Source organism: Chinchilla lanigera, unplaced genomic scaffold (assembly GCF_000276665.1).
Source record: "Chinchilla lanigera isolate Chin_1 unplaced genomic scaffold, ChiLan1.0 scaffold00008, whole genome shotgun sequence".
NCBI lineage: Eukaryota > Metazoa > Chordata > Mammalia > Rodentia > Chinchillidae > Chinchilla > Chinchilla lanigera.
The window spans coordinates 12,958,741-12,971,481 of NW_004955409.1; the positions used below are offsets into that span (position 1 = coordinate 12,958,741).

Here is a 12,741-nt window from a genome sequence, read left to right on the forward strand (position 1 = left end):
AACTCACGACCTTGCGCTTGCCAGGCAGGCGCTTTGCCGCTGAGCTAAATCCCTAGCCCCTCCCCACTCTCCTTTCTTGCACTCCTTTCCTTTCCTCTCACCTCTCCTTTCCCTACACACACATAGACACACACACACACACACACACACACACACACACGTGCACACACACACACAAAGAACCAATTTTTTAATCTTGAGGAAACTTCCACTCATGTCTGATTGAGGGATCTATATCAGATGGGTTAGTAAAAAAGTTACTGTCAGAAGGGCAGCTGGTATGATTCTAAGGTTTAGCGGGATTAGACTCTAGTAGCCTTGTGTGTGCACTTTCCCAAAAGTGACAGAAATGGGTCCTGTCTGCATTCTGCTTGCGGCCTTCCAGTGTTTCCCTACTGCTCTTGCGGTTCTGCACTCTGGGGGCACCTCCATCCCTCCACATCTCAACGTGCCTTTTGCGTTTTGCATCTGCCTATTTATTTTCTGGGAGCCTGTTTACATGGTACTTCTCTCATCTCCCAGAATAGCATAGAGGGCTGAAGGCTCTCGCAGTGCTCTCACACAGTTGTGTATTTCTCCTCCGAAGTTTGTTCTCTGCCATAGCCACTCACTGTGAAAACCACCGCACTCAAGCTCCCCCAGTGCAGAGATCGCGTCTAAACTTGTCACAGGTAGTTCCCAGAGCCTAGCACTGAGCCTCATGCATACAAGGCAAATGGAGTATTTGTTGGTTGAGTGAATGGGTAAGCAGGCAGCCCCTACTAACTGAGGAACAGTCACTTTAGCCTAATTATTTTTTAAAGTTGCTTTTGTTAATCTCTCACGGGGCGATGTAAGAACGTAAATGGAGTACACAACCGAAAAGGGCGGGCCTGGGGGGACCTCACTCCTACCTTATCCCTGCCTTTCTACATCCTCACGCCCTCCTGGGCTCCTGCCCTCCTGCCCTGCACTTTCCCTTGACTTCCTTCCATTTCTCTTTTCCTTTCACAAAAAGAGAAAAACCCACACTGAGGTGACCGAACTGTAGAAGTCTAAATGGTATCTCCTCTCAACCTCGCGTGGAGCCAGCCCAGTCTGGTTTGGTTTTGGTACTAGGAATCAAACTCACGACCTTGTGCTTGCCAGGGAGGCGCTGTGCCACGGAGCTGTGTCCCTGGCCCCTAGTCTGGCTTCTACACCCACTATTCTCCTGAGACCACTCTGCCGAGGTCATCCTATAGAGAAGCTAAGTGACCTGATTCATCAGAAACGCAGGTCAGGAAGATGAAATATATTTTAGAAAGAAGCGAAGAGACATGGAGAAAGAAAAGAACTATGTCTATTAAGAATTACAGTAGGACAAGGGGCTGGGGATTTAGCTCAGAGGCACAGCGCCTGCCTGGCAATTGCAAGGTCATGAGTTCAATTCCCGGTACTGGAGGAAAACAAAACAAAACAAAAAACTCTATACAAGATTTACATTAGAACAAACTAGAAAGCCGAGACGAAAGCTGCGAGTTTTGTAAATGGCTGAAAAGCCATCGTTCCTGAGATCTAGGAGGTTCTAACAAGCTCCGGCAGGATAAATACATCAGAGTAAAACTGAAGAGTAAGACATTAAGGAAAAGAGACAGCCTTAAAAACAGCTGGAGAAGAGAATCAACAGGTGAACTGCCACTGCGAGAGTCTGAGCCTTACACATCCCTAAGCGCGCAGGTGTCACAGGCTTAGCCGCTCGCTTGGGCGGAACTGCAGCAGGCAGCACCTGGGGTTTAGGTCTTGGGGCGAGGAGTGAAGGAGACTGTGGGAGCCCAGCCTCCTTCTCACTTCCGACCACAAGGTGAGCAGTGAAGTTTCACTATGATTTGTTCTGTCAAAGCAGGCCCACGACAGCAGGACCAATCAATCACGGACAGAAACCTACAAAACTGTGAGCCAAAATAACTCTTTTCGCTCAGTATGTTGATTATCTCAGGTACCTGCTTCAGTTCTGAAAAGCTGACCCCCAGAGCAAGCGGCCACTGAATTCCACCTCCCCTCCCCACGGCAGATGGGGACGCCAGGGCCTCCCACAGACCAGGCAAGGAAGGCTCTTGAACTGCACCGCCTGGCAAGAAGTAAAAGCTGAACTCTGAGCTTTGTGAACTATTCATGTTGAAACACAATAGCTACCAAATAACGAAAAATAAATCATTTCTATGTAAACAGAGAGAAAATGGAGAAACAAAATTATCCTCAAAACAAGAAAGTTAAAGAAGAAATAAAATTTTAAAATAAAAAAAAAAAACAAAAACAAGTTAAAAAAAGAGGAAAAAGTATATCAGAATTAGATTAAATGAAAATAGCAAAATTAGAGTTGGGTACGGTGGTGCAAGCCTGTAATCCCGGCACTTGGGAGGTTGAAGCAGGAGGACTGCTGCAAGTTTGAGGCCAACCTGGACTACAAAGTGAGTTTAAGGCCAGCCTGAAATGCATATTGAAACCCTGCCTCAAATAGACCAAAAAAAAACCCAAAAAACAACGGCAAAATTAACTCCAGCACTCAGAAGGCTGAGGCAGGAAGATCACTGCAAATTCAAGGCCAGCCTGGCCTACAAAGAGAGTTCAAGGCCAGCCTGCACTATATAGGAAGAGTAACTAACTAACTAACTAACTAATTAAGAAAATAGGGAAAACTGTCTAGATAAAATATAGTAATATTGGACTGGAAAAAAATAAGATCTGTGTATATGTAGTACATAAAATATAAAGATACAGTTTCCATCAAAGGGAAGAAAAGAAATGCCATACTAATATTAACTACATAATAACCGATATTGTTGCATTAGTGCTAGCAAAATAGATTTTAAGGCAAATAGCATTACTACAGATAAAGAAGATTGCTACAAATTAATAAAATAGTTAACATAGTGATTGTCAGAACAGGAGTTAAAATAACAAAGGAGATTTGAAATACATGATTAGCAAAGCTGGTAAAATGTATATATATAAAATACTTCATCCAATAGTTCAAATGTATATTCTTTATAAGAGCAAAGAATATATTTTTGAAAACTGGCTACATACTAGTCTTTAAGGATACCTAAAAATATTGTAAAAGGCTGGTATCAGATACCTATAAATTACACAGTACAACACAATTAAATTAGAAATTAATTGAAACAAATCTAATTATAAGAACGCCATATTTTTAGAAATTTAGAATATCCTCCTAAACAATTTAAGAGTCAAATTAGAAATAAAAAGCCAGGGCACACCTATAATCTGCGCACTCTGGAGGCTGTGGCAGAAGCACTGCAAGTTTGAGCCAAGTCTGGGCTAAAGATGTAGCTCAGAGCAAAAGTTCAATCCCCAGGGCCACACACACACAAAAAAAAAAACCCCATAAAATATTTAAAACATAAAATGACAAAATTTTGCTTTATCACAACTTAAGGGATGCAGCTAAAGCGATACTTAGAAGAGACTGTTTGGGTTTGTTGGGACAAAGTCTTGCTATATAGTTCAGGGTGGGCTTGAACTCATTATGTAGCTTTGGCTGGCCTTGAACTCTCAGTGATCCTACTGCCTTCAGCCTCCAAAGTGCTAGGATTACAAGCACACACCACCACACCTCGCTAGAAGAAACATTATAGATTTAAATACTTGTAAGTTTAAAAGAACTGTATGAAGGCAGGTGTGGTGGCACATGCCTGTAATCCCAGCACTTGGGAGGAGGAGGCAGGAGGATCCTTGTGAGTTCAAGACCAGCCTGGGCTTTCTACAAAGAGAGCTCAAGGCCAGCCTGAAGTGCATAGCAAGACCCTGTCTCAAAAAGGCCAAAAAAAAAAAGAGAAGTATGAAGAATGAGTTGAGAATCCTACTTCAGAAATTGAAGAAACAGCAACCTAATAAACCCATAGAAAGTAGGAAGAAATAAAAAGGAACAGATGTTAGGAACATAGAAAGAATACAATAGGGAGAAAGGATCAAGTAAACCAAAATTTGGTTTTCAAAAGGCTGATTAACTTCTGGAAAGATTATTCAAAGGAGGAAAAAAGAGTTACCAATAAGCCATTTTAGGAGTGAAAAGGGGACATACGTATGGTTGCTATCAAGATTAAATAAAGGGTATTAGGAACAATTTTAGATTGATGCCAAAACATTTGAAAACTTCAATGAAATGTATATAGTGGGGAGGCTGGGGGAACCATATGAACCCCGACTTAAGATAAAAGTGGAAAATGTGAACTTCAAGCTGACTGAGTCTACAGTCTAAAATCTCTACCACAAAGTATCAGGCCCAGATGGCTCTTCAGCTGAGTTCTACCAAACACTCAATGAAGAAAAAATCTAATTTTACAACAACTATTCCATAAAGTTAAAAAAGGAGCACTACCCAATTCACTTATGAAACATGTATATAAAAGTCTTAAAAACAATTAGCAAAGAGGATCTAGGAATATATTTAAAAAGGAATTATCTACACTTCTGTAAAACTCTAAATTCAACATCATTCATTGGAAGTCAAGAGTGCCGGGGTACAGCTCAATGGTAGCGAATGGGCTTAGCGTAAGTTTTGAGCATTCTGCTCAAAAACCAAAAAGGATAAAAATCAGAGATGGAAAAGAACTTCCTTAACTTCACAAATGCCAGCTACAAAAAACTGAAACACCCTAAGATGAGCATCAAGTTTAATAGCCTAATGCTGAAGACAGTCCTATTAAATTAGGATCAAGGAGAAAGAGTAACTGCTACTTAACCCTGTACTTCAAATCCACCAGTGCAGCAGTGGAAGAAAGTGCAGTGGTTTGGAAGAAACCAAACTGTCATCATTTGCACAGTATATGATTACCTCTCTAAAATAAAAGTAAAAACAGATAATTACAAAGAATTAATCAAAGTTGAGAAATCTTACCAGAATAAAAATTTTAAAGTCAATTGTATTTAAAGCCAATTCCTATCAAGATACCTATCAGATTTTATTGAATGACATTTAAAAAGTCCTGAATGAGTAGAAAGACAGACTCCACAACTGGATTAGAAAATTCAATTTCACTACATGTCTATCTCTCCAAGTGATCTAAACACAGAATACAGTAACCAATAAACCCACATACGGTACAATCTGATTAAAAAATTTATACATGTTATATTATTATGAAAATGTGACTGTTCCTTGAGAAGATAAATAGAAAAGGAAAATAAACATATGACCCAAAAGTTCAACTTCTAGATACTCAAAAGATTGAAAATAGGAACTCAGATACTTGTATACCAATGTTCATAGCAGCATTATTCACGAGACAAAAAGTGAAAACAAATTGAAGTATATATCAACAGATGAGTGAGTAAAATGTGGTGTAGAGTACGATGCAGCATTATTCCACTATAAGAAGGTCTGAATATTTTCAGCTATAAGAAGTATGAGGTTCTGATGCATACCACACCGAAGAACCTTGAAAACATTACACTAAGTAAGCAAAAGAGACAAGACAAACACTGTATGATTTCACTGTATGATTTCACTCCTGAAATATATATGAAAAAAGCAAATTCATAGAAACAAAGCGGAGTAAAGGCTACCTGGGGCTCAGTGGTGAGGGGATGGGGAAGTAGAATATGATGGACGAGGGGTTTGGAGTCATGAAAATTCTGAAACTAGACAGGGGTGATGATTGTATAACATTGTGAACACCACTGAATTATACACTTAAGTATGGTTAACATTTATGTTTTATTTATTTTACTAAAATAAAAATAGTAAAAAAATGTACAGAACAACAAAAGGCTTAAAATAACAACAAAAAAATCCTAAAGAATAAGAATGAGGATAGGAATTTCACTACCCCACTTATACCTCTTAATAAAGCTACTATAATTTAGGCAGTGTAGTTCTGTCACAAGAATAAATATAATGACAGAGTGAACAATCTAGAAACAGACCACACATCCACAAAAGCTTGATGTAGGACACACTGGGTTTGCAGTTTAGTAAGGAAAGGAGGGACCATTTAACATATGACACAAGGACAAGTGAATACCATGTAGAAAACATAATTGAAAAATTATAGTTAGATCCCTACTTTAAACCTTAAAAAGAAGCTTGCAATACAAAAATCCAGGATAATGAAAGATTTAAACATGGAAGGCAAAACTGTAAAATGTTCAGAAGACAATACTGGACACTTTATGACATCCACATGGGAAGACTTTCTTAAACACAATGCAGAAAACACAAAGCATTAAGGAAATGTTTGAAATTACATAAAAATTAATAATTCCTGTTCAACAAAAAAATTAACAGGAACATGCACAGGCAAACTTCAAACTGAAAAGACATATTCAACTCACACAATTATCTAAAAAGAATTCACACAGAAAAAGACAGCTATGGAAAAAAAGCAGCAAGGCATTATACCACCATTTTCCCAGAAAACACAATAGTCCATAAAGTTATGAAAAGACACTCCAATTTACCACTAATCCAGGAGATGAAAAGAAAAACTATGAAATACATGTCATACTCACTGCACTGGCAATGAACTTAAGGGTGGATGGCACCAAATGCTGTCAGAGATGTGGAGCGAGGAGGAGGCTGGTGGGGTGTAAGTTGATAAAAACCACTGTGGCAACAGTCTGAAATCTCCAAGTAAAGTTACACACCAAATGACCAGAATTCCATTCCTTAGTATTTGCCCTACAGACTGTGCATGCCCTTGGACATGTGTAACGGGAGGCATGCTATAAGAATGCTCATTGTAGCATTGTTTATAATAGCAAGAAAACAGGAACATTACAGTGCATACCAGTTGAGCAATCAATCTGTAAATCTCAAAACTACCTGGGGCTGGTGACACACGTCTGCAGTCCCAGCACCAGGGAGGCTCTGGGGGAGGATCACTTGAGCCTAGGAGTCAGAGACCACAACGGACAACACAGCAAGACATGATCTCAAAATCAAAATAAAACCTAAAAATCATGAAAGAAAACATACTATAATTCTAAATCCAAATAATAGATTGCTTAGACATATATATGTGGTAATACTATTTTAAAAAGTGATTAACAAGAGTATTCTAGAGCTGTGTGAGGTGCTGCACGCCTGTAGTCCCAGCACTTTGAAGGCTGAGGCAGGAAGATGACAAATTCAAGCCCAGCCTGGGCAATTTAGTGACTTAGGAAGGTCCTGTCTTAAAATATAAAAAGGGCTGGGGATGTAGTGCAAGGCGGAGACTCTGGGTTCAATCCCCCAGTACCGAATGAATGAATGAATGAACAGCAAAAGCAAGGTCTGAAATGCCATATAATAGTTCTGCAGTGATTGGTGAGCACCACATTGCAGCCTGTAGCACTCACTGCCTTTGCTGTCAGGGACCTTGGGCCTCTGAAACTGTACTGCCATGGTAAAGAATCCTCTACAGGTCCTAGAGTTTTACACCTTTATTCTTGAATCCAAATCTAGCACAGATTAATCTAACCAATAGGGTTTTGCCCACAATTTAGCTATAAGTGAAGCTGGGAGTATCTGACGTTCAGGTTTTTAATGTGAACCTGTGAGCTATAACCAGTTCTAGACACAGGGGACACAAAAGGGAACAAACTATCTTTGTACAACTGACATTCTGTGGGGGTAGGTAAGAGGTAGTGAGACAACAAAAATAAATGCACCAACAATGGGCACTCAGTGGGGAAATACCACAAGCAGAGAAAGGAGGTTCAGATTCTGAAACTTAGAAAGAATAACATCTTCCACACGTCATAGATGGTCCTTGTGATCACTTGCAAATATGTAAAGTAGACCCGTTAGGTTAAAGAGAACACAAGGCTTTTGACATACACTGCTACATTTCTCAACAAGATTATACAAACGTGGACCCCCTGAAGAGTGTATGAGTAATTCACTTCTCCATGCTTTTCCCCAAAATTCTTTCTCATCTTTGCAAACAGGAGAAGAAAAACCTCATTGTTGTTTCCAGCTGGGTTTCTTTGGTTCTATTTCTACTTCTTTTGTATATTGTGCTTATCCACTGTTCACTTTCAGTAGGGATATTGTTGTACATTTTTATAAGATCTTTGTCTATTATATATGTTGCAAGTATTTTCTCATTTGTCATTTGCCTTCTCAGTTTGTGCTGCTTAAAAATAAACTAATTTTTTGTTGGATCTGTCAATCTTTTTTGATAGTTTTCATTGCAATTCAGATTGTTTTCCTCAAGATTTTACAACAGTAATATAAATCCTTTCCTATACAGTAGTTTAATTTTTCTATATTTATCTTGTTAACCCTAAGGCTACAATATCATTTCCCTCCAAAATTCTAGGGCTATGTACTGTACAAAGTGATTGCTTTTCAGATTTGAAATGCTACTTTAAAAATATAAAACAGTATTATATGCTTGGCTGTTTATGTAATTTCTTTCCTATTCTACAGTGCTATATCTGTACTGCTTCAGGATCTCTGACTTGATTACTATAGTGTCGTGATACATTTTAGTATATGGCACTATAGGGGAGACAGGGGCAAAAAATATGTGGCACTATAAGCCTCCTACCTTGATTCTTTTTGAACATTTTCTAACTTGATCCTCTTCCTAAGAAATATATAATCATACGTATGCAGTTATTTTCTAAGAGGAAAATGTATTAATATCAATTGTATTAGGGAAACACATTTTTTTAAATGATTAAGGCCACATACCTTCAACAAACATAGACACTGAACTTTTCCTCCCAAATGGAGAAAAACTACTCATGACTTTTACTGTCCCTAGTGGCAGCACCACAGTTTTATGAGTTTCAGAACTGGAAGATGTACAAGAGCTAAGTAAAGCGATATTCTGGCACAACTAGAATTTACCACTTTTTTTTTTTCCCAGCATTATTTCTCTTATCATTACTGGTGTTTGCAGATACTTTGTTTTTTGAGATCTTTTCAATAATGAGATAATTACTTATCTCTAATTTAGAGGGGCTGGGGATTCAGCTCAGTGGCACAAGTGCCTGCCTGGCAAGCACAAGGTTGTAAGTTTGATTCCCGGTACTGGGAAAAAAAACCAAAAAAATAAAAAATAAAAAAATAAAGTAATTTAGAGATATCTATGAGTTTTAGAGTACAAGTTTCACTGAGCTGGAGATACACCTCAGCTGCACAGTGCTTGCCTGGCAAGCACAAGGTCCTGAGTTCGATTCTCAGTACCAACCCCCCGACTCAAAAGCCAAACCAAACCAAACAAACAAACAAAAAAAAACATACAATGCATGTTTGCCCATTTTAATACACATTGCTTGCCTTAAGGAAGGGGAAAATTATGATTGGAATATATAATGTGGAATCATGTGGTGAATGTTCTTTGCTATTGACTACTGGAATATCTCCAGATTCTGTAGGTTAGGTAGCTTCTACTCAGAAGGCTCTAGTCAAACAACTGTGGGAAGGAGTCTATTCTTTCTCATGATACACCGTGTCTTCTTTTGCTTCCTACTTTCCTTTTCCTCCCACTTATGCTTTAGACACAGCTTAACTCCTGTTGATTCCCGGAGTTCAAAAACTAATAGATTTAAATCTGTGCTGTATTATCCAGCATGGCTCTCACAGCCCTTCTGCTGACTAGATGAATAAGAAGTAGGAAAAGAAGTATTTCCATTCAGTCATTGCCACCTGAAGAGCTGGAATCTTACCAATTACACAGGTATCAATATTAAAATAAGGTGTAAAAACTCAGATATTTCATTAATGGACCCAAAAGAATTTTACTTTGACATGACACATTTCACGTATGGATCTAAAATAAATCCTTACAGATATACTACAAGATCATTTTATTTATTTTGCAGTACTGAAGGTTGAGCCCAAGGCCTCCTGCATGTTAGGCAAGCTCTCTACCAATGAGCTACACCCCAGGGCCTCCTTCAAAATTTTCAGACAGGGTCTTACTAAACTGTTCAGCTGGGCTCGAACTTGTGACTCTCCTGTCTCAGCCTCCCAAGTAGTTGGGATTAGGGGCATGTGCCACAGCTAACCATAGATCATTATTTTAAGTTTTTTCACTTAACCTTTACAACATAAAGAATCAACACAGCGGATGAAATTTGACACTTTACATCTTCAAATAGCAGAGCTCAAAAACAAATCAAAAAAATTTTGTGCACACAACTATCATATCCAGCCTATTTTTATAAAAAATCTAGAAATATTAGCAATCATTTAATTTATACTAGGTAATAATAATAATAATAAAAAGTCTTTGGATATCCCATATATTTAAGTTGGAATCTGCTGCCCTTGAGGTCAAATAGTCTTTAAAGTTACTCTCATTAGCTCTTTATTTATAAAATGAAAACACTGGCTACTTTACAAGATTATAACAAGGATTATACAAGATTAGGGTCAGGAGCGTTTTAGCACATGCCAGATATAGTAAGCGCTCAAAGATTAGTTATAATTTTTCTGCTACTATATTAATAACACAAAAACCAACTTGCATCTGAGACTTATTAACATACATAGTATATACTTTATTTCAGTGTGATTCCGTCATGTTACAGGTCTGTCATATAAGAGTATGGAGACAGTCAGAACATGCAGGTTCTATTTTCAGTAAAGCTTCCAGATGGGCTTCTTTTAAAAATCTGCTAAGAAAGTTGGCACACATCCCTCAATGGTTTTCCTGATTTATAATTCTTGCTAGAATCCTATGATTCTAGAGACAAAACACACACAATCCAACCGCCATTGTACTCCGAATTTTAAACAATATTCTTTGGTACAGTGTTGCTACTATGAACCTACTTTGAAATTCGAGGGGGAAAAATCCGTAACCACCCATTGTTAAAGAGACGTCACTAAAAATAGCTCAGAAATATTTAACTGCTTCAGTGATTTCGAGATTTTATTTCACGTCACGCCGTGGGGAAAGGGAAATAAATACACAATACATCACGGCGTCCTCCGCTTCTTTCAAGTCCGCGCCGGGATTTAAGGTGCTAATCAACCGCGCGGCAGTGACCGGGAGAAACCCGGGTTCAGGTTGGTGGGGGTGGGAAGCGCCCGGAACCCGGGTGCCGAGGTTTCAGCAGAGGCAGCAACGGCCGGACTGCTGAGCTCGGGGACGCCGCGCTCGGGCCGATGGGGCGCGCCCACTGCGGGCGCCGTGTAGGCAGCGCTCGCAGTCCCCTCCGACAGAGCGGCCGGGCGGGATCCCAGCGCGAGTCCGTCCCGCCCCGCCTCTTCCCCTTACCACGTAGCCCCCCCACACGTAGAGGAAGTTTCCGTCCACCACGGCGCAGTGACCGCTGCGCTCCTCCGCCACGCAGAACAGCTGCGAGTCCGCCATCCGCGCCGTCGCTGGGCGCGCCGTAGCCCCTGCCCGCCGAGCGGCCTCGCGTCGACTCGACTCCTGTCCGCACGCGCCGACGGAACGCGTCGAGGGTCGAGATTGGTGGGAAGGCGGAACCAGTGCGTCTGCGTCGCAGCACGCTCGCTTGGGAAGCCGAGCCAAGCACGCGTGGCCTGCGAGGAATTCTTTGGTTCTTAGCAATAGGGAAGGGGTGTCGTCTTCCTAGGAGGCGAGCTATGCGCTGATTTCTTCTCATGTGAGGTTGTGTTTAGCCAGAGCAACCTGACTCAGCAGTCAATCAATCCATAGTGAAATTCCTTGCTTCTCTTCAAATGTCTTTTGCAATTGTTTTTTTTTATAACATTATATTTGATCACTGTGCCTCTTAAAGAGCTGTCTCTGTGTGTCTGTCTTTCTATCTCTGCCCATCCCCTTTCTTCACTGACTTGAGAAATGGGTTAGTTTTTCTATTTTCCCACATTCTGGGTCTGTGGTTGCTTTCTCAGTGGGCTTTCTTGAAAATTCTTGTAGCCATCCTTGCCGGGCGTGGTGGCGCACGCTTGTAATTCCAGCACTCGGGAGGCTGAGGCAGGAGGATCGTTGCCGAGACCAACCTGGGCTACAAAGTGAGCTAAAGCCAGCGTGAACTGCATAGCGAAACCCTGTCTTAAAAAAAAAAAAAAAAAATGTGTAGCCATCCTGTCTATTTCTTTAGACTGGAAGCCAAAGCTAAAGACTTCATTAGAGTCTGGGTCGGTTGGTTTTCCAGGAATTTTTCATTCTGTGTTACAGAAGATCTTTGGGTTTGGTGCACTTTGGCGATACTTTCTGTCGTTTCTTTTGGCCAATATAAGTAAACACACATAGAGATGTAGTGGTTCCCCCTTTTTGAACACAAAAGGAAACATTTCTACATATTCTGTAACTTTTTTCCATAGTTCCCCTTTTGAACACAAAAGGAAACATTTATACACATTCTGTTACTTTTTTTCCATATAGCAAGGTATTGTTCCATATCCCTGTGTAGCGATCTTCCTCTGTCATTTTGACTTCACGGTCCAGCACTCCATTGAGTCGACGTCATCATTTATTAACCCAAGACCTTCTTGATGGAGATATGAGTTATTTGTGGGTTTTTTTGTTATCAGAAATAATCCTATGATAAATAACTATGCAAATGTGACTTTGAAGTTTTACAAATTTGTCTGGAGTTGAGTTCTAGAAGTGGGGACTGCAGGGTCAGAGTGAGATAAATGCATATGCAATTTTGATATATTGTTGAATTTCCCTCTGTAGGGACTATATCATTGCCAACAACTTTTGACAGTGACAGTTTCTCATATCCTTACCAACAAAGTATGCTGTTAAATTTGTGGGGCTTTGCTAAAATGGCACGTTAGGAATTGTATTTCAGTGAAGCCTTTTGGACTGTTTTAGTTTT

The 12,741-nt window shown here is 40.0% G+C and overlaps 1 protein-coding gene across 3 annotated transcripts in view; it reads right to left on the minus strand.

Annotated features, from left to right (window-relative positions):
- Positions 1-11,526, minus strand: part of Klhdc1 (kelch domain containing 1) — a 55,821-nt gene extending 44,295 nt beyond the window's left edge. Inside the window, exon 1 of one of the 3 annotated variants that reach the window (XM_005376833.2) lies at positions 11,202-11,526. In XM_005376833.2, coding sequence (XP_005376890.1) covers positions 11,202-11,297 — 96 coding nt within the window. In that variant the 5' untranslated portion in view covers positions 11,298-11,526. Of the gene's footprint in view, positions 1-6,492; positions 6,708-6,805; positions 6,900-11,201 lie in introns of those variants that run through there. The other 2 variants (XM_005376835.2, XM_005376834.2) reach the window with 2 other exon arrangements.
- Positions 11,527-12,741: the final 1,215 nt, after the last annotated feature.